The sequence below is a fragment of the Conger conger genome, chromosome 5 (assembly GCF_963514075.1).
Source record: "Conger conger chromosome 5, fConCon1.1, whole genome shotgun sequence".
NCBI lineage: Eukaryota > Metazoa > Chordata > Actinopteri > Anguilliformes > Congridae > Conger > Conger conger.
The window spans coordinates 44,778,784-44,803,809 of NC_083764.1; the positions used below are offsets into that span (position 1 = coordinate 44,778,784).

Genomic DNA, 25,026 nt, shown 5'->3' on the forward strand with positions numbered 1-25,026 from the left:
TTTCAGATGCCCAAGAGCCCGTTATTATCCGACAAACAATTAGCTGCTTCGCTCCAGTGGGTGAACACCACACTGATTATATTTACATAGGCCTACTTTATCTGTTGATTCGGTGCACTTTGCGCAATGGTGGTTTGTGATAACACAGCCCGTGCTGGGTGTCTTTCGCTGTATAAATGTAGCTTTACTAAAGACAAAAAAAATAAATGTTCTGCCCTTTTTTTTTTTCCTACATTTGTACTGGGCATCGGGGCTTTTCATGTGTAAATAAATAAATAAATAAGTATTCTGTTCATGATCTCTTTCATCTATAAACTAAACATTATTCAGGTTGATCATATTCCCCGATGGGAAGAAACTACATTTGTGCTTTGAGTACAGACTTTGAAATGTCGTAAAGGATTGTTCAAAGTATGAAAGAAAAAGTGACCTTGTTTTCTGTTTGCTGTTTGAAACCATTTGAACAAGCTAATTATTTATTTGTTCGCAAACCATCCTTGCCGGGTCCTTTCAGTGTGGAGTTTGCATGTTCTCCCTATGCCCGTGTGGGTTTCATCCCACAGTCCAAAGCCTTGAAGGTTAGGTTCATTGGAGAGTCCCAAATTGCCCCAACGCATATTTATTTGCGTGAATGGTGCTTGTATACCCTGCGACCTGTCCAGAGTGCATTCCTGCCTCTCAGCCAAAGCAGTCTAGGACAAGCTCACAACCTTGACCAGGAATAATCTGGTTAGGTAATGGATGGATGGTTGGATGGAATGGATGGATGTACGTCCAGTAAATAAAACGTAACTGAACAACAACAGAGAAGAACGGATCGGTGGGAGGAAGGTGATATCTGAGGACACTATCCACTTATAAGATTGAACCACATACTCTTATTTAACCATGAATAATTTGGTTTAATTGAGCTTTTCTTTGGCCTGGTATTAGAGACATTGCAAGAACCTTTTAAAAGTAAGCTACCATCATGTTGAATTAGTAGAGATGACATTGTAGCCTGCTAGTGTAAATTTTATGAGGTGAGGATTAGCGCAGGCCGTGTATCCGACCGTCGTTGCCTTTACTCGTGTGGTTACTCAGGAAATGCTTCCTGTGTTTCAGGTGACCAGATTTCCAACACTCAAAACCAGGACACAGAGCTAAATAATTAAAATAGGCTTGGCGCATCATTTATTAATTAGCTATCTGGATACTTATTTAAGGAGCCTTTCTTTTATTTACTCTTGAATTGGGAGTCGTATATGGAGTCATTTTAAACGTATCTTGTTTCTTTCAGAGGTGGGGGTGTCCAAATGTTTGCGCGTGACACCTTTTGATTTCGCCTTTTGATCTTACCTTGGTTGTATTAAAAAGGGAAGAATGCCTACCAGAAATAATTCTTAAATCTTACCATTTTCATTTCAATAGCACTTTTGATCCCTGCATAATTATTACTCTCTGGTGTTATGAGGGGTGTTCATTGATTCCTGGAATGCTTCCTTGCACATGCCAGTTTGCAGCATTGGATAATTATATTGGATAATATAACTAATTAATCCATTTGGATTAAAGGGAATACCTCTGAAAGTTGAGTGTTGGTATGCTGTCGGTGAAAGACATTTTGTTTTGTGTATTACAGCAGCATGGCATTTCTGGATGCGTTAGCTGTGCAAAAATGGTGCTTTTGGATCTCAAGTATTATCACATATAATCATGATTTGTTAATAAATTATTGAAAAATGTCATATGCAGATGCTGCTGCAGATGGTCTTTATTTGTCATTAGTAGGTGACAGGTCTGAGAACTGTTCTACCGTATGTAAATGTGGAATTTGGCCGTCTGTTTATTGCCTATGTCCCGATATTATATTTGGGGTAAAGTGTGCTGCGTGTGTTTCCTTTGCGGTACCCCCTCTGGGGCCCCCTCTCTCGGGGCCCGCCAGTGTGTGCCTTAGTGTCCTGGGGCCTCTCCTGTGGCGGTTCATGTGAGGTAATCCCCTCGAGTGGCAATGACTGGGCACAGGCTCCCGCCAAAATGTCTCTACCGAGTATTGCGACACCAGTTGCCGTGCGACCCCAGTTGCCGTGCCACCCCGGTCGCAGCTCTTGGTGCCTTGCGCCGCTGCGTGTCACCAAAGATTTTACCGGATGGGAAGATGCCGAACTGCTGCTTTTCCACATTTTCGTTTTTTTATCCGCACAACGGGAAGTGAGCAGTAATGTGCCGTAGTGCTTTTCAGCAGTCAGTAACGGTATAGCAACAAGTAGTAGTCATTAGCTAAGGTTAAATTACTTAAAAAAAAATAATAATAAAGGTTAAAACTTACTTCAGTTTCAGTATACCGACTTAGCTGGTTTAAGTAAGAGGCTATGTAATTGATCTCAGCTAACTAACATTACTGCCTAACGTTAGCTTACCTGCTAACAATACATCACGTGATGCTCAGAGTGGCTTGCATCTGACCGGCACTAGTCTGATTAATAGTAAATGTTTTTGTTGTGTGCAATTGTACTAGGCCCTGACAGCACAAGCATGGATAATCTGTGTGAAAAAGTAAATATTTTAATCTTTCTAGAAATGACCTGTTTAGTTAGTTATAGTCGACTATTTGTCTGTCTAATAAAGTGCCAGTGCGGACGTTTTAGACCCAAAGTGCGGCCTCTCGCAACACCTCTCTAGTGTTACTTACTAGTGTTTGCGTGCTCTGTGTCAACCCCTTCTCCCCCCGTCCACTGTAGTCACTGCCATCACTGGTCCCTTCCCCCTTCCCTCTTCCTCTGCACCTGTCTGCACGGCTTCTGTCAACCTTTTTCCAAAACATGTAACCCAACCACCCCCCCTCCCCCCGCGCTGAAACAGGGGAGGAGACCGGAGGAGGCGCTTGAAGGAAGCAGGAGAGGCCTTCACGGCCGCACCGCTGCTCCTCCTGTCTCCAGGCAAGCGCAGGCCCGAAAGAACGAAAGGGATGGATTTAGAGAAAACAAAAAAACAAAAAACTTGTGTATCTAGATCTTCCAGCCACCCGTTTGCCCACAGCCATTTTCTCCGATGGGCTTACCCTGCGTGGTGTAGCGTTCACTGACCTGTGTGTTTGTTTATATCTGCAAATCAAACATGAATAATTTACCATGGCTGTTTTTTTTCCACAGTGAAGTATTCTTTTCAAAATCCATAGCATTCAATTAATGTTAGTGCCGTGACAGCACATGTGGCGGCAGGCTTTTACTGCGGTGCAGAAAAAATATTTTTTTGAGATGGGTTACTTTTGTATACATCTGACTTTTTAAATATGAAAGTCAGACAGCCATTAGCTTTTAGTAAAAAAAGAAAATATATCTATTTTCATATCCATAGCTGTCCGTATTCATGTCCTCATATACATACTAGAAATGTTCTGTTAATTTGAAAATGAACAGAGGGCTGTTTTGCCTTGAATGTGCAACAGAACATGTCCCGATCTTTAACTAATGTAACAGCCTCATTCCTCAGAGACTGTTTTGCCGGGTAAGTTCACACACTACTAGTACGGCCTTCATTGGGATGGGGATATTCTTTTCCAGACAATTTCAATATCGTTCCAATATTGTTGGAAACAAAAACAAACAGGGCAAGTCTGAAGGAATTTGGAGCTTTTTGACCAAAATTGCTTCCTCTCACAGAACATACTGCATGCTACAGCAGTAGAGCCATTGTATGTATGCACTGTATTAGCTGAGTATTCTTCACAAAAATGTGTGTGTTTGAGTATGTGTGCCTGTGGGTGTGGGTGGCTGTGGTGTGTGTGTACTGATGAACTGTGTTTGGATGTGGTGTGTATGTCTATGTATATGTGTGTGTGTGTTTGGAAGTGGTGTGTGCGTGTGTATGTATGTATTTGTGTGTGTGTGTGTGTATGTGTGTGTGCGCAAAGATGTACTGTATGTGTGTGTATGTGTATATGTGGTGTGTATGTGTATGTATATGTGTGTGTGTTTGGATGTGGTGTGTATGTATATGTGTGTGTGTTTGGATGTGGTGTGTATGTATTTGTGTGTGTTTGGATGTGGTGTGTATGTATATGTGTGTGTGTTTGGATGTGGTGTGTGTGTATGTATATGTGTGTGTGTTTGGATGTGGTGTGTATGTATGTGTGTGTGTTTGGATGTGGTATGTATGTGTATGTATATGTGTGTGTGTTTGAATGTGGTGTGTATGTATGTGTGTGTATTTGGGTGTGGTGTGTATGTATATGTGTGTGTGTATTTGGATGTGGTGTGTATGTATGTGTGTGTATTTGGGTGTGGTGTGTATGTGTATGTATATGTGTGTGTGTTTGAATGTGGTGTGTATGTATGTGTGTGTATTTGGGTGTGGTGTATATGTGTGTGTGTATTTGGATGTGGTGTGTATGTATGTGTGTGTATTTGGGTGTGGTGTGTATGTATATGTGTGTGTATTTGGATGTGGTGTGTATGTATGTGTGTGTATTTGGGTGTGGTGTGTATGTATATGTGTGTGTATTTGGGTGTGGTGTGTATGTATATGTGTGTGTATTTGGGTGTGGTGTGTATGTATGTGTGTGTATTTGGATGTGGTGTGTATGTATGTGTGTGTATTTGGGTGTGGTGTGTATGTATGTGTGTGTATTTGGGTGTGGTGTGTATGTATGTGTGTGTATTTGGGTGTGGTGTGTATGTATGTGTGTGTATTTGGGTGTGGTGTGTTAAACAGTCATGGTGGCTGGTGGTCCTGAGCCCTCTCCCCTCTCTCCAGGCCGCTGCTCCTCCTGTGGGGAGAACGTTGTGGGCGAGGGAACTGGCTGCACGGCCATGGACCAGGTCTTCCACGTGGACTGCTTCACCTGCACCACCTGCGGCAGCAAGCTGCGCGGCAAGCCCTTCTACGCCATGGAGAAGAAGGCCTACTGCGAGCCCTGCTACGTGGTCAGTGCTCTTCCCCACTAACACCCAGGACAGAGTGACAGACCAGTCATGGTGCTGCACAAGCCAGCAGAACAGCGGATCATAATACCATACTTTATGCGTTTACTAGCCTAGACAGCACTATCTCTTTGAATCTGTCACAAAAATACTCCCAATTCTTTGGAAAACAACTCTCTTTGGGAAATATCAGGTGTCAGTGCCCAAATCGTAACCGATCGAGCAGGTTTCCTTGGTGCTGCCCACTCATTTTTCAGAAACATCTTTGAATGATGTTGTTCAAAATTGTGCATTCCATCCAGATTTGTAGAGCATTTACCAGCTGGACCTCAAAAGGCCCCACTGAAAATGCACAACTTTGACCCATGCTATTGGCCAGTCTTTTCCCTTTGCTGTCAAAGTCACCGTTGACCATAAGTTATGAATTCACTTTGATACTGACTCTCCGCAGACCTATATCACAAAGGACTTGTGAAATCACGTGACTTCACTCATCCCATTTGAACAACCCTCATCTCTGGAATGCTGGGACATCCCTGCCTTCGCTAAAAAACAGCCACACAGAGCAACCGAAACAAAAGAAGATTCAAAAGAAGGGTTAACACCTCATTGTGTCTTCACTTCCGGTCATCTTCTGGAAGCGTCGCCGATTGCCTTTTCCTGACGGTCTCAATTAAGGACCCTCTGCTCGCTCGCGGCTCGTTAGCTAATGAGCCGTTTAGCTTTCCGTTTTTAGCTCCCTCATATTTCCGCGTCTCTCCCGTGTCCCCCTGACCCAGGTCTCCCACCCTGGGATGACAGCTACTTGTGCAAGCGTCTGTGATTAATCTGCTTTGTAATTACCGGCTGGAACGCGATCATTAGGGGACGGAGGCTGCAGTAGTGACAGTTGACCTCTGCTCCACAAGAGTTTGAATACTGCTCTCCTTTACCGCCGTGCCAGTGAAGCCACTGGGACCAGAGCAGAGCTAATCACCGCTGTAGCATGAACACAATCTCATTTAACACGCAGAGACGTGATATGCCCTTCCCCTCGTTTTCAGAATAACCTCCGAGCGTGCGTGTCAGTGCCGAATTGGACCCCGTCTCATTTGTCATCCTTACCGCGCACGATGTACATTATTTTCCGTGTTCTGCGATGCGTATGTCTAAATTTAAAAGCACCCGTACTAAACGTACTGATATTTCTTTGACAGCTCTTTATTTGAGTTGGTAATTGCAGGGGAACATCAAATTCTCAGGGGAGCTCTTTATCCAGTTGACATTTCATATTCCCCAGCACCGACTTTACAGTTTGGCAACAGTGCCTTATTATAGTCCTGAAATAGATGAACGTATTTTTCTCCTCAAATTCATTTGTTTGTAATGTATACAGTACAGCTTCACCCCTTTTTAAATGGTTGGCTCACTGGTGCAAGAGCCATTGTTTCTGTAAGGCCGGAATGTTCTCAGCTGCCGCCCAGCTAACAATGTTCTCACAGTGTTACTGGTATGTTTTGTCAATGTTATAACCATTGGCATCTATCCAACGGAGTACCGTATATATCATTTTATACACCATGTATATCATTTAGGACAGTTGTCTGAAGTTAGTTATCATTTAGGACAGTTGTCTGAAGTTAGGTGCGTTTGTTGAATCTGACTTGGCACACTTCTATGAGCCCTTCGTTCGAAAAAAGTTGAGAAGTTGTCTTTGAAGCTTTTCATGTTATTTTCCCATTTATCTTCTCCTCCCAGTGCTTAGGCCAATGACCATTTAGAAACAAAATATAATTAACAGAACTGTTTTCAATAAACTGATGCCTGGGCTTAGTATTATACTGTAAATATACTGTAAATGTTTTTCTTAAAGTATATTTAAGAGGAAATTGCATGTAATCAGATGGTCACTTGAATTTGACGCACCGTGTAATTCTGAGGAATTCATGCAAAGCCCTATTCGTGTTGTGATATGGCACGCTACATTGCATTTCCTCCTCTGAAACTGAACTAAACTGAGAGAGGTTTGTTAAATTACAGTACTTAACCCCTAGGCCAAAATGGCTAACTTAACAGTGCACAGATGTTAGGGAAACATGTACGCTTGCGTACTGTGTGTCACTCTTCAAAAACCTTACTATATTTATGTGTTTATTTTTTTAACTGAGGCAAGCCTCAAATATAAATCTGTTTTCATGTACAGTATGTTCCAGCAGCAACAAACCCTGAAGCATGGGGAATGTGAGTTTTCTGCTCTGTCCAATGGGGACAGCGGCTCTTTTCCGGACCAACTGTGCGGTGAGGTCATCGGAAGTCTGGTTCCCTCCATTATTAATGTACAGTGCCAATGCCACCATTCTCATAGGTCATCTGTGAAAAGACAGGCACCATGAGCCGTATTGAGCTATGTCAGGTTGTATTTGTCTTTACTTTCTGTTGTTCACAGAAATTTGCTGTGCAGGCATCACCATTTAGACGTCACGGCTGCCATATGTAGACTTGCCTAGCAAAGCGGAATATAAAGAAATAATATAAATAAACAAAAGTGAGAACAATGTGGGCACCATGGAGAAGCACCCGAAAGTCTACACATTTTGTTCAGTCAAAGTCACTGAGTCACCTCAAGGCAAAACTCTGTTCTGCAAACCCTTTAGCACCTAGCCTCTCCTGATAAAGGATGAATGGCAAGTGAGATACGACTGTGTATGAGATTCTACAGTATATTACCGTAGCAGTAGGCGTATCATTTCATCCTGTATCATTTATGAACAGGGTGAGTTTCATATCAGGATGGGTGTCAGTCCCACAGTGACCTTCTGCCTTTTCCCGATGGAGTGAGGTGCGGGTTCATTGGCTTTGATGTCAGTGGAGGGCAGTTTCTTTCTGTGGTGGTTAAGGCACATGACTGGGACACGCAAGGTCGCTGGTTCAATCCCCGGTGTAGCCGCAATAAGATCCGCACAGCCGTTGGGCCCTTGAGCAAGGCCCTTAACCCTGCATTGCTCCAGCAGAGGATCGTCTCCTGCTTAGTCTAATCAACTGTACGTCGCTCTGGATAAGAGCGTCTGTCAAATGCCATAAATGCAATCTCTCCCTGCCCTCGATCCCTGGGCCGATTTGACAGAACCTGCTTCGCTAATCTCTCTTTGTCCTTTGCCCATTTCCTGGTTCCGTCTCCCGCCACAAGACGCTTATCACCGCTTTCTGAATGTGGCTAGATTGAGGAAGAACCGCGCAGCTGCTGGATAGATGAACTGAGCAGGAAGTGGGTTTTAATCTGGCTGATAGGGCCATAAGCAACTGGGAGCCATTGTTTTTACTTCCGGTTTAATGTGAAGTGTGGGCTTGGAGGATGCCACGCTCCACTTTAGAAAAGGTTCATTGAGATGGCACGCGTCGATAGTGGCTCCATTCGCAGGGTTGAGATAACTGCCCTGGCTCTATGTTCGACCAACCCCACATATTTAATCAGATGGCCATGATGATGTCTGTATATGAAGCATTCATCAGTGGCCAAATACCCAAATAGGAGATAAAGGAGGTGTTTTTGGAAAATTAAGTTTCTCTCATAGACTCACAGCAGCTCTGAATGAGGCTTGGCCACACTTGCGTTCCAGTTATGGCTCTGTGTGCAGTGGGACTGATCTCTTAATTACCTGCCTGAAATTTAAGCTTTCATTGTTTAATTGACCAGCTTAAGCTTCTGCTGCGGCTCTTGGAGTGCCAGTAATTTAAGCAGAGCTGGCCTACCTGATCGCCTGAGGGGGTGGCATTGCCTTTCTGTCTTGCCAGCTCTCTTTTTTTTCTTCTTATTCTTCTTGTTCTTATCCCTGCGACTATCAGATGCGACAGAAACGCAGTCGTTTATCACTGAGGAAGAAGTTCTAATTGGCTGAAATAAGTCGTAGTGGGCGGATCGATTCAACCATAGGGCCTACAGAGAATTCGTCGTTGGCTGTTCTGTCCAGGCTATGCGCTAATATTAGCCTAATAGATGCATGTGCAGGGGGATTCATAACAATGTCGAAACACTTTCGTTCACAAAATAAAATCCTGTTCATTCACATACACATATAATGCACAAACGTCAGCCTGAGAAGGAAAAGATTACTGAGGTCCAGACCTCGGCGACCTCATAGCTGGCTACGGGGGTGCCCATACGCACTGAATTATGGGTAACCAAGGGACTGAAATTATTGTACTTGAGAGAGACAATGCTCAGTTAATTCTTAACCTGGTCTGCCTTAATAAATGTCCTGTTGTAAAAATCATGCATGATAGACTTCCCCTCTGTTCATCTCAGGGATGTGGAAATAAGCCTTTGGCAATATTGGCTTTGCTATTTTAGATTTATTGCTTACTGAGCTTGTTTTGATTTGGCCAGCGCAACGCAGCTTTGTGGTCACTTTAGTTATCACTGTTAGAATCTGTGTAGTGTTGATATACATGCTTATGGCAGGTTGGGTTTTGCAATTATACTCCCACTGCATATAAAACGCATGATAAGAAATTTGATAAGCTAACAAGCATGCCACTGTCTACATTTGCTATATACAGTACAGCTATATACAGAAAAACTAGTTTTTTCATTATAATGAATGCTCTATGGCATTACAGGTAAATGAGGGGAAAGGTTATGTGTAAGAAGCTTGTCTTTGAGTGAAGATGATGAAACATCTTGAGACTGCAGTCCCAGGTGGGGAGTTTATTTTGGCAGCAGTGGAGAGAGAGAGAGAGAGAGAGAGAGAGTCTCTAGCTCAGACGTCGTCAGCCCCCCGGCCCCTCAGTGGTGCCCCAGTGCTGGGCGCAGCCCCTTGCATCACCGTAACAATATGGCGGATCGCCAGGCAGACTTAACATCTTTTTTTACTTTTTGTTTTGCTTGTTGTAGGATACAATATCAGACCTGTGAAAAAGGGGCAACGATTGTGTAGTGAGCAAATGGTTGCACCCATTTTACAGCGCTCCTTTGAGGGAAAGAAAGAACGAAAGAAAAAGAAAGAGAAGGAAAGAGAAAGAAAGAAATGTATTACCTTGTACACAGTCGAAATACTAGTAAATATAGGGCCACTTTCACAAACGCAGGTTAAGCCAAGTCCTATACTAAATTCGATTTTGAATGGAGAATTAGTCCAGGGCTAAACTTAATTTGAGAAACTAGTCCATAGTATGTTATCATCAGCAGTGCAGCGTACGTTAGGCTGTCGTAACAGCAGTGATGTGTGCACGCGTTACAGTGTATCGCGTCTGAGAAACAAGATGACAGACGAGCGTGTCGCGAGTGCACTGTGCGTAGTGTGTCCTGATAAAGGCCTTGCCCTGCCGACTTCACACAGGGCCTCGCATATCTCCCAGAAGGCCCGGTGCCGTCTGTAATATTTTGTGAAGGTCGCAGATGCTGTCGGATCCCCGCTTTGAAGGTGCTGCTCTGTCTCTTTTGTGTGTGTTGCGGAGTAACGGCACGGTGCGCGGTCGGGGGAACGGCGTAGCTCCCACGCTCTCCCGCCTGTAATCCCGAAGAAAAGGGATTGGAAGCGACAGGTGTGAGGGCGTCAGCCCCAGAACCGTCTGCGCTCTCCGACGTCAGATATTCACAACTGCCTCTGTTAGCCTGCCGAAATGCTTGCACCCAGAACTTAATCGGTCACTCGTGCTATTAGCGCATAACAGGAATGCCTCTGCAAGTTCCACTTTCTACTCCCGGCTCAGTGAAGTTCACACACACACAACAGTTGCAAACGGCAACTGCCAGTCTTGCTTGAGGCAGGCATTGCAAACTGTTGTTAATGCGGCTTTGTGTTCCAATGAAAAGTTGTCTGTGTGTCCAGGAAGCACACTAAATACCAAAAATGTCATGTTTTAGAGGCTATGTTTTATAAGCTCAGTGTTTTTCTTAAAGAAATATACTCTTCATTAGGAACACCTGTAAACCTACTTATTTATGTGATTATCTAATCAGACAATTGTGTGGCACTATGCTCGAGTTAATGTTCATATCAACCATCAGAATGGGGAAAATGAATGTGATCTAAGTGACTTTGACCATGGGATGATTGTTGGTGCCAGACAGACTGGTTTGAGTATCCCAGAAACTGCTGATCTCCTGGGATTGTCACACACAACAGTCTCTAGAGTTTGCAGAGAATGGTGTGAAAAACAAAAAACATCCAGTGAGCAGCAGTTCTGCCACAGCCTGGGAATACCTGTTTTTAATGTATTGGGCTTAGTAGATCCAATCTTTAAAGAAAGCCAGTGACAGCAAAGCACAGGCCAGCCAACATGGGTTTTCACAGCACACAAGGTGCCTCAAACTCAACACATCTAAGCAAACTATATTTAGTTCTTAAAAAACATTTAACTGAGGTTGTCATTAATAAAATTGATATTGCATGTAAAGAAAGATACAGTATGCTTGCTTTATCTTGATGCCCACTTTTGATGCAAAATGCATTTAAATAATTATGTAATGCAGTATACCTACCGTATCGTGTATACAGTGTATGAACTACAGTAAAAATGGCAGAGACACAGGTTTCATACAATGTCACTCAAGTACAAACCAAACCACCCATATTACATTTTAAAATTCATCCATGCAAATGCATGTAAATCGTTCCCACCCCTGTTAGGATAGGATGAGTTCCATTGGAGTGTCTGTGTCTGCATATTTGGCCGTTAACCAGGCACAGCCAGTTTTCATGGCAAGAACACCTCGATCTCCATAATTTGGATATTATGGGTGACTTTTCAACTTCTGATACTCGTCTGTTAATGTTTTGCCATGACACAAATATTTTCCGCATTTTTATCGCATGACAAAGCTACAGATGCACTGCAATCCAAAGTCAAACATTGCCCAAAAGACTAAACCAAGAATCTACCAAATGATTCGCATTTTGCCACGAAGCACCTCAGGAAGGCCTGGTGACTAATGTATGGGGTCAAATATGTTGTACGAGATAAGGCTGCTCATTAATTCAGCGAGCCTCAACACTTGGTTTTCTAAAATCCCACCCCACACGTCCCCTGCCCATTCTTGGATTAGACCTTTTAAGTCATGTTAAGCTTCAGAAATAATTAGAGCATCTCCTTAGACATGGCTGACTTTTGCATTGCAAATGGCTTAAATTTGGATTATGGTTTACCTGAAGGCAGAGCTGCAGCGTTTTATTCATGATAGCAGTCTTTGTGGATTTAATAGCCTTCCCCTTGTGGAAATTAATATTGAACGGGTGCACTTGATTCTTCACCTGAGTGCTTTGCTGACCCTGTAATTTGAATTTAAGAGTGAGAACACTGAACGGACTGAACGGACTGGTTCGATAATAAATGCTGTGAATGTGTTGCCCTAGCCTCGTTTCTTATCTTTAAACACACATAAATTAATGAAATGTTTATGACCTTAGAAAATGCTCTAACATTTATTTACCAAAGCTTCCCTACTCAGGGTGTAGATTATCTGAAAATGAATCCACAATATCATGAATTTACGAGATAGTGGGTTATTTATACTGCCCTGTTGCATTAGAGCTTGAAGTAACATTTGAAAAACTAAATTTGTGATATAACCATTCACAGTGCAGTGGCAGAGTAACTGTTTATGAAAGAAAGGTCCCTGTTTTTCTGCTGCAGTTCAGAGACTGAAACAGGAGATACAAATTGTGTGGCCAGAGGGCTTTCAGCATGGCTGTGCTTTCTCACCGAACCCCACCTCCATGTTGTGTGTACAGTGGTTAAGTCACGAGCAGGGCCTGGAAACTAGCCTGTTCAGCTCTGCGTTTCCTCCGTATTGCTCCTTTATTTGGACAGACGGCTCTGTCAAACACTGTTTGGGTTTCATTGGCTGGAGGACACTGGAGTCTGGGAGTGAGAGGGAAGGAAGAGAGAAAGAGAGGAGGGGGTTGAAAGTAGCCTGTTCTGTTGGAATTTGAAAGAGTCAACAGGGGCCAGGGGTAACTTGGGCTCTCTCCATCTGACCTCAGAGCAGCGAACAGCAGCCTGACCTGAATTCACTTCACCTTATCTGCAAAGACGTTTGTTTAGCCTTCTGGGCAAATACTTACAGAAATATTTGAAGTAGGTGGGGGGAATGTGTGTGCTGAAATACTGAACATCACATCTCAGCGGAAGGAGGTAAACCCCAAATGTCCTTAGCCGCATACAGCCCTCTAGTGGCCAATTTGGTTATGGCACTTTTCTTTCCATGTGGCTCATTTCAAGGGAGGAAATATACTGGCCGTTCCTGGGGATTTTTCTAAGCTGCCCTTGAAAGTTATTACTGTACCAAGCAGCATGTCCAAGGCCCGTAAATAAACTGTCTGACGTCAGTGCGGGGCCCCTCTGAAAAATGGTGACGTCTGAGCTTCTTGTCAGCATGTTGGAAGGCAGAGCGATTTAGTTCTGTGTTATGCGATTTTCACGTGTCGGTTAAAGACGAATACATTTGGTCTGGGATACCGCAACCAGACATAAGAAGAAGTGAGAGTGTTGAAAAGGCCCCAGGGAACCATATCACTGAAATTGCATGCTTTAATACAATAAAACAAGGGCTTAGTTTCCCCTCAAATATCCAATGAAGATTGCAGTGTGGCGTAGCAGTTAGAGACTGTTGGACCCTTAGGCAATGGAATGGAACTGAATTTCAACAGTAAGATATTCATCTGTAGAGTTACCTGGTAAATATGAAGAAATGTATCCATCTATTTTGAAGTGCCCGCTACTGCTTGCCAAATGAAGCAAAAATGATTACAGAAATCATTGCATTCATTGACACCATTAATGGATATTGAATTACAAGTGTTTGACACTCCTGGTCATGATGAATTCAGCGTGAACACGCTGTGCAGACGAATTAGACAGTGAAACTCTAGAGCTCTGATTGCCAAGCTCATTAAAAGCTTTATTCGGTGTTCAGGATTCTAGCTTGGACTTTTTTTTGTACACAACAGTTCTCCAGGAATGGAACTCCACTCACCGGCAATGAACTGAAGAGTCGACGGGGCCCGAGGCTCGGTCCGTGGGAATTCCGTTAAATAGGCAGTTTTCCAAGACTGACATGTAGAAATGACCTCACATCAAATGAAGATGGAGGCGTAACATCCAAGTGTGCAGTTGCATTAGCGTTGCAGCCATTTAGCAGATGCTCTTATCTGGGGTAACTGTCAAAATGAGCCGCGCACATACGTAGTTCATTTTGACAGTTGCCGCGGATAGCAGCATCTGCTAAATGACTGTAATGCTGGTGTAAGGGTTTGTGCAGCTTGGCGTGGCAGCTGTTCTCCTGGTGAACTTTGCCCATGGAGTGTTTTGCGTCCGTAGAGGGGGTGAATGTCAGGGCAGACGGCCCCTGCCGTACTGGAGGGGTTGAGTTGGGGGGAGTACAGTCACTGTCACAGTTGAAGGACCTTGGAGGCCCTGTGCGACTGCAGCAGAAGCTGCTCAGAGTCTCTCCGAGTCGGGAGAGGAAGGCGGCTGCCCGCTCACCATCCGAAAAGCTTTGTGCCACCAGCTCGCACTTTGGTGAGGAGTACATCTTAAAAGCTGGGGGGAAACACCTGCAGTACCTTTGCACTCCAGGCTGGGTTAAGAGGGTGCAGTTGTCCATCCTGCACTTGATAGCCATTTCCCCACGATTGAATCAGTAATGGACTTTGCTTGCCTTGCTTGCTACCTCCTTATTAGCTCTCCTTGGTCCAGTGTGGGTCAGTGCGAAAGCAGAGATATTGTGTGGGTGTTCACAGTGTGACTGTAACCTCATTCCAGCCATTGACCGGGCACACCAGCAGCCAGTGTGCAGAGGAAATTGCCGGTGGTATTCATGGCTTCAGGCTCAGGAACACAACAATTGTTATTGCGCTTGGCCGTCAGTCAAAGCATTGGTTAACGCTCAAAGCCATGGTTAATTGTGTTGGGTGCAGAAGTTCTCAGTAATTCCAGTGGTTCTTGGTTTGACCACATTTTTCTGTTTTCTGCAGATGGTAAAAAATATTTCTTAAAAATGTATTGTTTTTTTGTGTGAACATTTCATTTAAAATTATACTGAAATGCTAAACCATTAACTGGATATTTTATAAATATTTCATCAGTGACAAGCTGTTGAACTCTTAGAAAATACTGTGCATTGCTAGCATACTGTAGCCCACCAATTAAGTGTGCTCCAGTGCACACAATGGCAGCAATGTGCACTGGATTCACTCTTAACTATTGCAGATGAAATTGTGTAAGGAGAGTTTTCAAGCTGTCAATTTTAGTAAAAAAAAAAAAAATGTGTCAAATTAATTATCAGGTATTGGAAAATTAAAAAAATGCAATGTCTGATAAATGCTGGAAATGAGCAACAGAATATTCAGTGCTATTGATTCATCACGTTGCTTGAATCACTATTGACAGACTCTAGTCTGAGGATGCAAAATGACTGTGCTTATGCATTTATACATTCTTTCTCTCTGTTTTCTGTGTGTATCTGTGTGTGCGTGTCATTACTTGTGTGTGTGTATGTGTGTGTGTATGTGTGTGTGTGTGTGTGTGTGTGTGTGTGTGTGTACAGAACACCCTGGAGACCTGCAGTGTGTGTTCTCAGCCCATAATGGAGCGCATACTGAGAGCCACCGGGAAGGCCTACCACCCGCACTGCTTCAGCTGTGTGGTGTGCCACCGCAGTCTGGACGGGATCCCCTTCACCGTGGATGCGGCCAACCAGATCCACTGCATCGAGGACTTCCACAAGTGAGCTCCGCCCAGCCTCGCCTGCCCCTCGCTCCTCTCTTAGCCTCCATAGCCTCGTGCTTAAGGCACATGACTGGGACCCGGAGGGGTGGTGGTTCAAGACGCATCGTAGCCGTAAGATCTGCACAGCTGTCGGGCACTAGCATTGCTCCTGGGGAGGATTGTCGCCTGCTTAGTCTAAACAACTGTGAATTCCTTTGGATAAAAGCATCTGCTAAGTAGCAAATTATATCACAAATTATATGGGAGAAGAGTGGGAGAGTGTGTGGTTAGTTTACGTTTGAAGCAACAGGCGAGGAGCTGTTCTTTGTCTGGATCTTTACTACCAATTCTACTAATACTACTATTATTACTACTACTACTACTAATTCTTCTTCTTCCTCTTCTTTCTCTTCTTCTTCTTCTCTTCCTCCTTCATCTCCTCATGGTCAGGTGCATTCAGGTCAGCTCTCATTAACACAAACATGACCTAACCCTTCAGTACAGAACCCTGGAGTCCCCTTTATCACCTAAAGGTCGTGTTTGGTTTTTTATAGTGTCCGTTTTTTCACACCGTTTGGTAATTAACGGCGACGTCACTGACCTAGTTTAGTCAATTTGTTGAGCGCAAAGGCGTGCTGCTGCTGTATGATGTGTGTGAGAAGCAGGTATGCGTGTTAGAGTTCAGGCGCATTTCAGACGATTCATGCGGTCTCTCGCCCCCTACAGGAAGTTCGCCCCGCGTTGCTCGGTGTGTCAGGAGCCCATCATGCCGGCCCCGGGGCAGGAGGAGACGGTGCGCATTGTGGCCCTCGACCGCGACTTCCACGTGCAGTGTTACCGCTGTGAGGTCAGTGCAGCACCAGTGTCATGTGACGAGGGTACCTGCAGGACTGGGAGCAAAATTCCGCTCTCGCTATGGTCAGGCATAGCTAGCCTCATAACAGAAACCCAAGGGCTTCACTGGCCAGCTAAAGTCTAGTGCGAATGGTTGCCTTGGTAACGTTACTGTATAGCAGTGGTCCTCGCTCCTGGTCCTGGAGAGCCGCAGGGTGTGCTGGTTTTTGTTTTTCGCCTTAATATCAGCGACTAATTCAGATCCAAGAAACCAGGTGAGGTGAGTTAACTGTGTAACTAACATGTTTACAACAAAATAACAACAACAAACAAAAAAAGTCCAGCCCAGCCTCGGCTAGCCCCTCGCTCCTCTCTTAGCCTCCGTAGCCTCGTGCTTAAGGCACATGACTGGGAACCGGAGGGGTGGTGGTTCAAGACACATCGTAGCCGTAAGATCTGCACAGCTGTCAGGCACTTAACCTAGCATTGCTCCTGGGAGGATTGTCCCCTGCTTAGTCTAAACAACTGTGAATTCCTTCGGATAAAAGTACCAACAAACAAAAAAAAAGCCAGCACACCCTGTGGCTCTCCGGGACCACTGCTGCTACAGTATATAGCGTTTCCGGTAGCTTTAATTTTCCCAGAGTGCAGTGTTTATTTCACAGGAGCAAAGAACGAAGAGTTTCAGTTCCACTGAGTTTAAATGTCATCAATGCTGTGAAGTGAAGGGCTGCAGTGGGGTCTGCAGAGAGATCTAAAGTCCCACCGTGTGCCGCGCTGCGGGGGGTTCTCCAGCGAGAACCGGTGGCTGGCTGGACGCACCCAGCTGATGCAGGACACTTCCACGGACGTGTCATGTTCCCATAGCATGACTGCGTTGGGAGAATGTCACGGCAGCCGGTTTGACACGGCATTGCAGTTGCTCTGTGTCAAAACAGAATCGCACAAGGGGCAATAAAACTATAGCAAACTTTAACATTCATATTTAATTTATATTTAATCACATTAAGGCCAGAGTTGTGGAAAGAAACAAATCTAGACTTAATGTGATTGATTCTGACACATTATTATCCATTTACTACTTGCTCACTCCCGGGTAGTTAACATGTCATGTAGGCCAATTTCATGTATATTTTTACGACGATATGACAGTGACCATTAAAGTGGCGTAATGTTTAAGGCACTGGGCCTTTTAATCCCAAGGTTATGGGTTCAAATCTAAAGTGGGGCTCTGTCATTGTAACCTTTGAGCTACGTTTTGTCCTGCCATTTGTCTTTCTGCATTACTATACTGATGAATAATATGTGCCTTTATGATAAATGTGTAAATTGCTGTGGAAGAGGAGATACCCTGAGCGCAAAGGACAGGTTTTGAAATGACCAGCGACCTGTTTGCACTGTGTGTCCTGCAGGACTGCGGATCCCCTCTCTCCGAGGGGGACAACCAGGGCTGCTACCCTCTGGACAGCCATGTCCTCTGCAAGAACTGCAACACCCTCCGCATTCAGGCTCTGACCGCCAAGGCCACCACTGACCTCTGAGGGGGTCCTGTCACACCCTCACCACACCGCTGCACTCCTCCAGCGCGCAAACACACACACACACACACACACACATATACGCACACGCACACACACATACACATACACACACACACATGCCCTCATCCTATTGTTACTCTCCCATCACACTCTCCACTGTTACAGTTCCAAATACCCAGCACACTCTTTCACACTCATAGGTACTGTACTCTCTGAGCAAAACACATGCACACACACACACTCAACTTATTGATACTCTCCATAGCAGGCTATCACAACATTACTGCTACAGATCCACATGCACAGCACCCTCTCACAATCATAGGTACTCTCAGAGCAAAAGACACACACACACACACAGACACACATACAAACAAAATGTTCTTCTATTGGTGAGGGTTTGTTAGTAGCTTGACTTGACTACCTAGTGTCTTCTTAATAGTCACTTCCTGTGCCATCTGCATAGCCCATCGTGCCTATTATAGTGAACTGAGCTCCAATGACTTGGGTACAATGATTTGAAGCCAAAATGGCTGCCTTCCAAACTGCATGTATAGCATTTTGTCCTCTCTGGTTAACTAAAGAATTAATGATATTATACAAGCAATAGAGTCTACCCGACACAGGGAGTGACAGGGCTCTTTTTAATCTAACCACAGTGCACTTTCTTCTTAAGTCTTTATCTTAACTGTTAAATTAATTTAATTTACACAGCCTGTTGTTTCCCATTCTTACACAAAAGTAATGGAGCAGTCATTGCTGTGATTGGAAAAAGAGAACATTGGATATCAATTAAATAAAAAATGGCCTGAGTATTGTCATCCAGAAGATGAAAACACAATGTGGTTAGATTGAATTTGGGCTTTATTTGTTTTTGTTTTTAGTGTGGTAGAAAAGGGACCCTGCACTTTGATTTTCTATGCTTCAAAAGTGCCTTTTAAAATAACTATAATTATCGTTATCATCAATAATGTGTTTACTGTTTTCTTTATTTGGTTAAAATCATTAAAATTCTTTTTATATTTAAATGTATTTGTATAATTGCTTCATACAAAGGGCTTTGAATAAAATTAATATAGACATACAGTAATACGAAAATAAGGTACTTTCTTCCCTGGCAGCAGTTTGTGTTCCATTATGCAATTTTAATTTTATGGAAATATATTAATAAGCATATGTGAAATGAGGAAAATATTAACATTGTTAAAATACGTAATATAAATTTAGGGTGAAGCTTTAAGCAATTTATCTATGTGTAATTACATTGTAACAAATATGTAACTAAATATCTTTACCAGATGTGGGGTGTAACTATGTATTGCAGTTTTGTATCATTACCTATGCTGTCTGAATAACACTTGCCCTGTAGTACATAATTAACATAATTTCTCACACTTACACTTATACATGTATAATTGCAGTGGTAAATTGTTTAGTATTGGCCTGTATTAAACATTAATATTCATATTACCGCTGATAATAAGCATTTGGAATACAAGGTTAGGATACCATACATGTTGTAATTTTCATGACAATATACTTAATATTTATCTCTGTTTTTAAGGGCTTATTGATATGTTTATAGATTGTTTATAGCATAGGATAGTATAATGGACACTGTTGGCTTGCGTGGAGCCCCCTGTGCTGACCTCGTATATGGCTTTCATAAAGAGCAGTGCTCGTACAGCAGCATTTCTTTCCCGAGAGAGAATCCGGCAATGAGATTATGAAAGATTACCGCACAGTTGGACTGTATCCACTTTGTTTCTTCTTCTCCCAAGATTTTTCTTCTTGTTAATATAGCTGTACCTTATATACAGTAGTGAATGCAGACATGGCAATAATAATGTGTCCGTAGAAATTCCCAAAGACACGCCAAAGATGATACTTGAAAAGTCTTTCGAATATGTATATATGCAATTATGAGTTAAACACAACACAGTTGTGTGTATATTGCATTCATGCAGCCTTGGTAGATATGCGCTGCTGATTTACATTTGTATGGATGTAGAACGTATTTTTGGAGTAACTGTCAAATCTAAGCGGAAGCTGCAGTATAAGACCACATATTCTGAAAAGCATTCAAGTCTTGGTGCAGAGTTTGAATTACTTTAGACTGGTTTTGTGCACCCCGTGAAAGTTTTTTAACCCATTATTCGTGTGTCCATTTGCCATTCTTTGGACGCATTCAGAAGTGTTTATTTAGTTCAAATGTTTGAGTAGTTGACATATCGCTCTACAGCGAGATTAGGCACAATCGATTGTCCATGCTGTATGTTTCTATTTTAAATCCATAGGACAGTCCTGAAGCACCTGGCAAGCCTGTTCTTCTGGGAAAATTCCCAGGTGTTAAAATATACTTGTACCCACAAATTGAGGCACATTTCTGGGTCCTTCCTGTGTTCCAAGGTAACTGGAAATCATGGGTTGCTTATTTTTTATATGTTGCCAACATCCATGATAAAACCCTTTTTGTGACCGTATATCTGTGCAAAAGGGATTTCCTTCCAAAGGGCTATTGTCTTTATTGAAAGCCCTTACCAAGGCCATGTCTCTGTAATCAAAGTTACAGAGCCTATACCATAGTTTCTATGGAGTATTACCTACTGTATCATCATCTAGTGGCATTCGTTCCCAAAATTATTGTGAGGAAAATGGCCTTTAGCATGCAGCATACCACTCTTTGATGATTCTTTATATTGTCATCCCTGTAGACGACCAGTAAGTAGAACGGATACCAACAGTATTTTAAAGGTGAAATAGTTTCCTTATAGTTTCTTCTCCCATCCCATCCCATGAGGATAATTAAGCCTCCTAAGAGTGAGCCGGCCGCTGAGACCATCCTCAGTTATGACATAGATAGTAATGAGTATATTGATGCTCATTTCCTCCATAGAGGTCATCTGCCACCGAAAGCAGCTGAGGATAATACAATATTTTTTCCCTGACGGCCCTGCAGTATGTTTTGGATGCTTTCAGATATGCTTTTAAAAATGTCATTTCTGATTGTTTTTCAAAGATGTTGGCAATCAGTTTGCAATTTTACAATCAATCGCATTGACACTTTATTAGAATTCTATGCAGGTCTCATTTTCCCTACGTATTCTGTACAGTGCACATTTAGATTTTTGATTTCAAATTTTTTTCAATTAATGACATTAGCCGGTACTAAATCATGTTACTTTAAAAGGATTGGCCTCAAGTTTGCATTTTAGAATCAAAATGTTTTCACTACATTAGCCCTAAAGTGCTTAACAAAGTTTCTTTAAAAACATAATGTACTTCGGTTATTCATTTTGATCTATTAACAATGTTATTTTCAAAACTGGTCATGACTGTAGTTATGTAAACTAGTGTTGATGCTACTGTAATAATCAGGTTCGGGGAGATGGCTAGTGTGCTAAAGTGGATATTATTAGTGTACGGAATTTGTTTAAAATGGAGGACTGTAGTGGAACTATTCAGTAGTAGTGCCCTCCTGTCACAGCGTTCTCTCTGTTGTCCAGACTGTATTGAGACGGGTCGTCATGCCTGTATTTGAGAGAGGAGTGTTGCCACTGTAGTGTCCCCAGCCAGTCCGACAGTCTTATTACAGCCAGCTGAGGCCTCCCAGACAGACTTACTGCACTGAAGAAGGCCTTTCACTCAGTCCAAACAGTCCACTATATAACGAGGAACCTTTACTTACCCCACACTCCCAACAGCCAACTCCCATAGACTGTAAGGTCTATCAGTTCCTCTGAAGTGCCCGTCCATGTGTTGATAGAATTGTGATTTACCCTGCAACTTTGTTTTGTCAATGTAACAGCCCTGTTGTGCTACATGCCAATGTCCATGCAGATCGTTCTTATTGACTGTGCTTTTCCTTGAGGTTCTTCAGGCTACACAAAATTGACTATGCAAAATTGAACAGGATAACATTTAATACAAGCGGTCCATACTGCTTAGTATTCCTCCCACGTGCTTTATTATGCGTCCTGACATTTCTTGAACATCTAAAATCAAGTCGTAGGGACATAATTCATAGATTGAATTGATTATGTTTACATTTATACTATGGTTTGCAATATTCCTGCTGCAGCACATACACATACAAAAAAATCTTATTAATTTAAATGTGATAGCCAATTATAAAAAGAGATTATGCAATGTTCTTGTTATATAACCCATAGTATTATATGTTAGTTGTGTATCTACCTTGCTTTGTTGTACGTTACTTGTGAAATATTAGACAGGTTGTACAGTAAGGCTGCCAAATGGCAGTGTCCCATTAGTCATGTAAGATGCGTCAGTGGATAATGTGGTCCCTCATTTCTCACAGCGAGTTGCAGAACATAAGTTTAGTTTACTCTACTGGGCAGCCGTTGGCTTTGTAGTTCAGTATTGTACAGTTCAGCAGGCCCTGACAGTCTGGTGCTGTATAAGGCAGAGCAAGACTAAGTATTATGAGCTCACTAATTTAACGCCAAGCATTATTTCAATACGGCTGTGATGCTGCACCATCGATGGTAAAAGGTGAAACATTGGCGTGGATTCAATCAGCATACAGTATATCCATAACATTGCCCTTTAAGTTTAGAACACATATTGATTGAATCCAGGCCGACATTGTGTTGTTCAGTTGTGATATATTGAAAAGATGTATACTGTACAATTGGTTTATTTTGTGTACTCCAGCAAGCACCTATCAAAATGATGAAGTTAAGAAGCTGCCGGCACTTCTTTCTTCCAGCTGTTTGACTGTTGCCATCGATTCTCAATTTAGTACTGTATTAATCAACAGGTAATAGACCTATGCATTTTGTGGTTCATAACCATTTACATTTCTACTGTCCCATATCCATTGTTCTTTGTGTTTGATGGGGAGATAGACCATGAATGCCTTTGCCATAAATCCTCAATCACAGTGAAGCCTTCCTATGGTCTCTTTTAAGTCCTCGATGTTCTGTGACCATTGATAATGAGGCGTTTTACGACTGACCCAAATGCTACTGAGCACACTCTTGGAACTGAGAGAAATGGGGTTCAGGATCGGTTCCACCCAGTATTGTCTGTTCCTTTTGTGACAAGTGCTGGTCAGATCTGGCCTGACATGAGCTCATGGGATGCTTACTGTATCTAAAGCCGACGATAAGACCTCCAAACTGCTCCACCTTCCAAAATGAAAATCAAAACGCTAGAGGAAAGTTCTCTCTCAGGCTCTTTAGCCTGCATCTCAAGACTGAGCATGCCAGATTGAAGAGTCCATTGCTTTCTGGTGGTGGTGTTCTGACTAGCACTTGTCACACACTGAATTTCTTTTAAATTGAATCCTGAAGGTTGTGTGTCAGGGATATTTTTGCAACGGTTCAATTTGTTTTTTGTTTTGTTTTTTTATTTTTATTTTTTTATTTTTTTTTGCTTGTCTCCCTGTAGTAAATAAAAAGCTTTAGAAAATATTTTGTCTTGTCTGTAATTTCTTTGGTACAGGCAGTTTTTTTACAAAGTATCAAACATTGTAAGTTCAGTACTTCAGTGAAACGCTAAGCGTCTGATGGTTTTTCAGTGCTGCCAATAGTGTTGTAGGTTTTATTATATTAAAAAAGTACACTTTTACAGCTTAGACAGTGACAACTTTATACAACACTCGCATGCTCTTGACCCACACTGTCCGCCTGTATACTGATCTGCTGTTCACCAATAGGACCAAGCAAAACAAATACAAACACAAATGTGTATTTGGCAATCAGTATAGTACTACATAGCTACAGATACAACAAGTAAAGAATCAACTCAAAAGCAATCAAAGCCTAACTGCCATTCAAACTGCCATAGAAAAACTGGCCAATTAATTTGGCTCCTAGTAACTGAAGAAAAAGATGAAGAAAAGAAAAAGACAATATCTCCTCCTCCTCCTCCACACTTGCCAGTATTGGCATCTGCCCAGTCTTGTCTCCCAGAGGTACCGTGTTCATTGCTGCTGTACATTCATTTGGGACACCTAACCCTGTTCCATTTACAGACTGGTAAAAGGACATTTTGCTGGAATTAGAGGGTGCCCACAGGGAATGAACAGAAAAAGGAAACCCCAAATGTGAAGTTACTTAATAGGGTGTCGGGCCACTGTGTGTGGCCAGCATGACCTGAATGTGCTGCAGCGTACTGGCGTCTGCAATTCTGCTTGAGAAAAGTGACTCCCCTCCTCCATTCAGTCAAGCAATTCAGTCAACTTACATAGTTTATGTGAGTGGAAAACACGGGCATCCTTCCAAAATATTCCCGTAAATGCTCAATTACATTTACGCGAAGGCATCCAGCAGATGTTCTTTCCAGAATGTCTCTTGTGCTTCCCTTTTTTGTTTTTTTTGTTGGTATATATATATGGTTAATGGAAATTCTCTGTGCTTATACGCTTGACGGTACACATCTGGAATGCTGTGCTTTCAATAGTACGCTGTTTCTCCTGCAAGCTTAGAAGAATTGCCAGGCCATGAGGTATGCTGACTGCTGGAATCCGTTGGATGTAGTTGTAAAATATGTAGTAAAAATAATTCAGAGCCCTTGAGCAAGTTTTTTTTCCCTCTCTTTTCTCTGCGGAGGCATCTCCAGCTAATTCCTTCAGTGTGTAACCTGAACTTGAGCCCTCTGCAGAATGCAGGCAGCGACATGCAGCACTGCCTCTTACTCAGTTACGTTAAGCCAGAACAACTGCCGTAAAAGGGGAGCAAACTGGAGGGGAGATGATTTTTTTGATAGAAACTGACCTTATAAAGAGTGTTTTGTTTTAACATTACTGCTGCACACATTCCTAAATTGTGTACTGAATTTAAAGGCCAAGAGGTGATTTTGGTGAATTGCCACTTTTTTTTTTGTTCCACCCTAAAGCTGCCCATCCTTTGTATGAAATAACCCAGTGAAAGTGTATGTGATGTTATGTTGTTAAGAATGTGAGAAAGAATTAGAGTAAACATAATGCATTATCCCTCTAGCAATAGTATTTTAGCCTGTGTGTGTGTGTGTGTGTGTGTGTGTGTGAGAGAGAGAGAGAGAGAGAGAGAGAGAGTGAGAGAGTGTAAGCAAGAGAG

The 25,026-nt window shown here is 42.7% G+C and overlaps 1 protein-coding gene across 7 annotated transcripts in view; it reads left to right on the forward strand.

Moving 5' to 3' along the window:
- Window positions 1–23,400, forward strand: part of LOC133128600 (lipoma-preferred partner homolog) — a 132,147-nt gene extending 108,747 nt beyond the window's left edge. For all 7 annotated transcript variants that reach the window (XM_061242244.1, XM_061242250.1, XM_061242248.1 and 4 more), the window contains 4 exons: window positions 4,735–4,904; window positions 15,427–15,605; window positions 16,314–16,434; window positions 17,834–23,400. In XM_061242244.1, the coding sequence (XP_061098228.1) occupies window positions 4,735–4,904; window positions 15,427–15,605; window positions 16,314–16,434; window positions 17,834–17,962 (599 nt within the window). In that variant the 3' untranslated portion in view covers window positions 17,963–23,400. The remainder of the gene's footprint in view (window positions 1–4,734; window positions 4,905–15,426; window positions 15,606–16,313; window positions 16,435–17,833) is intronic.
- Window positions 23,401–25,026: the final 1,626 nt, after the last annotated feature.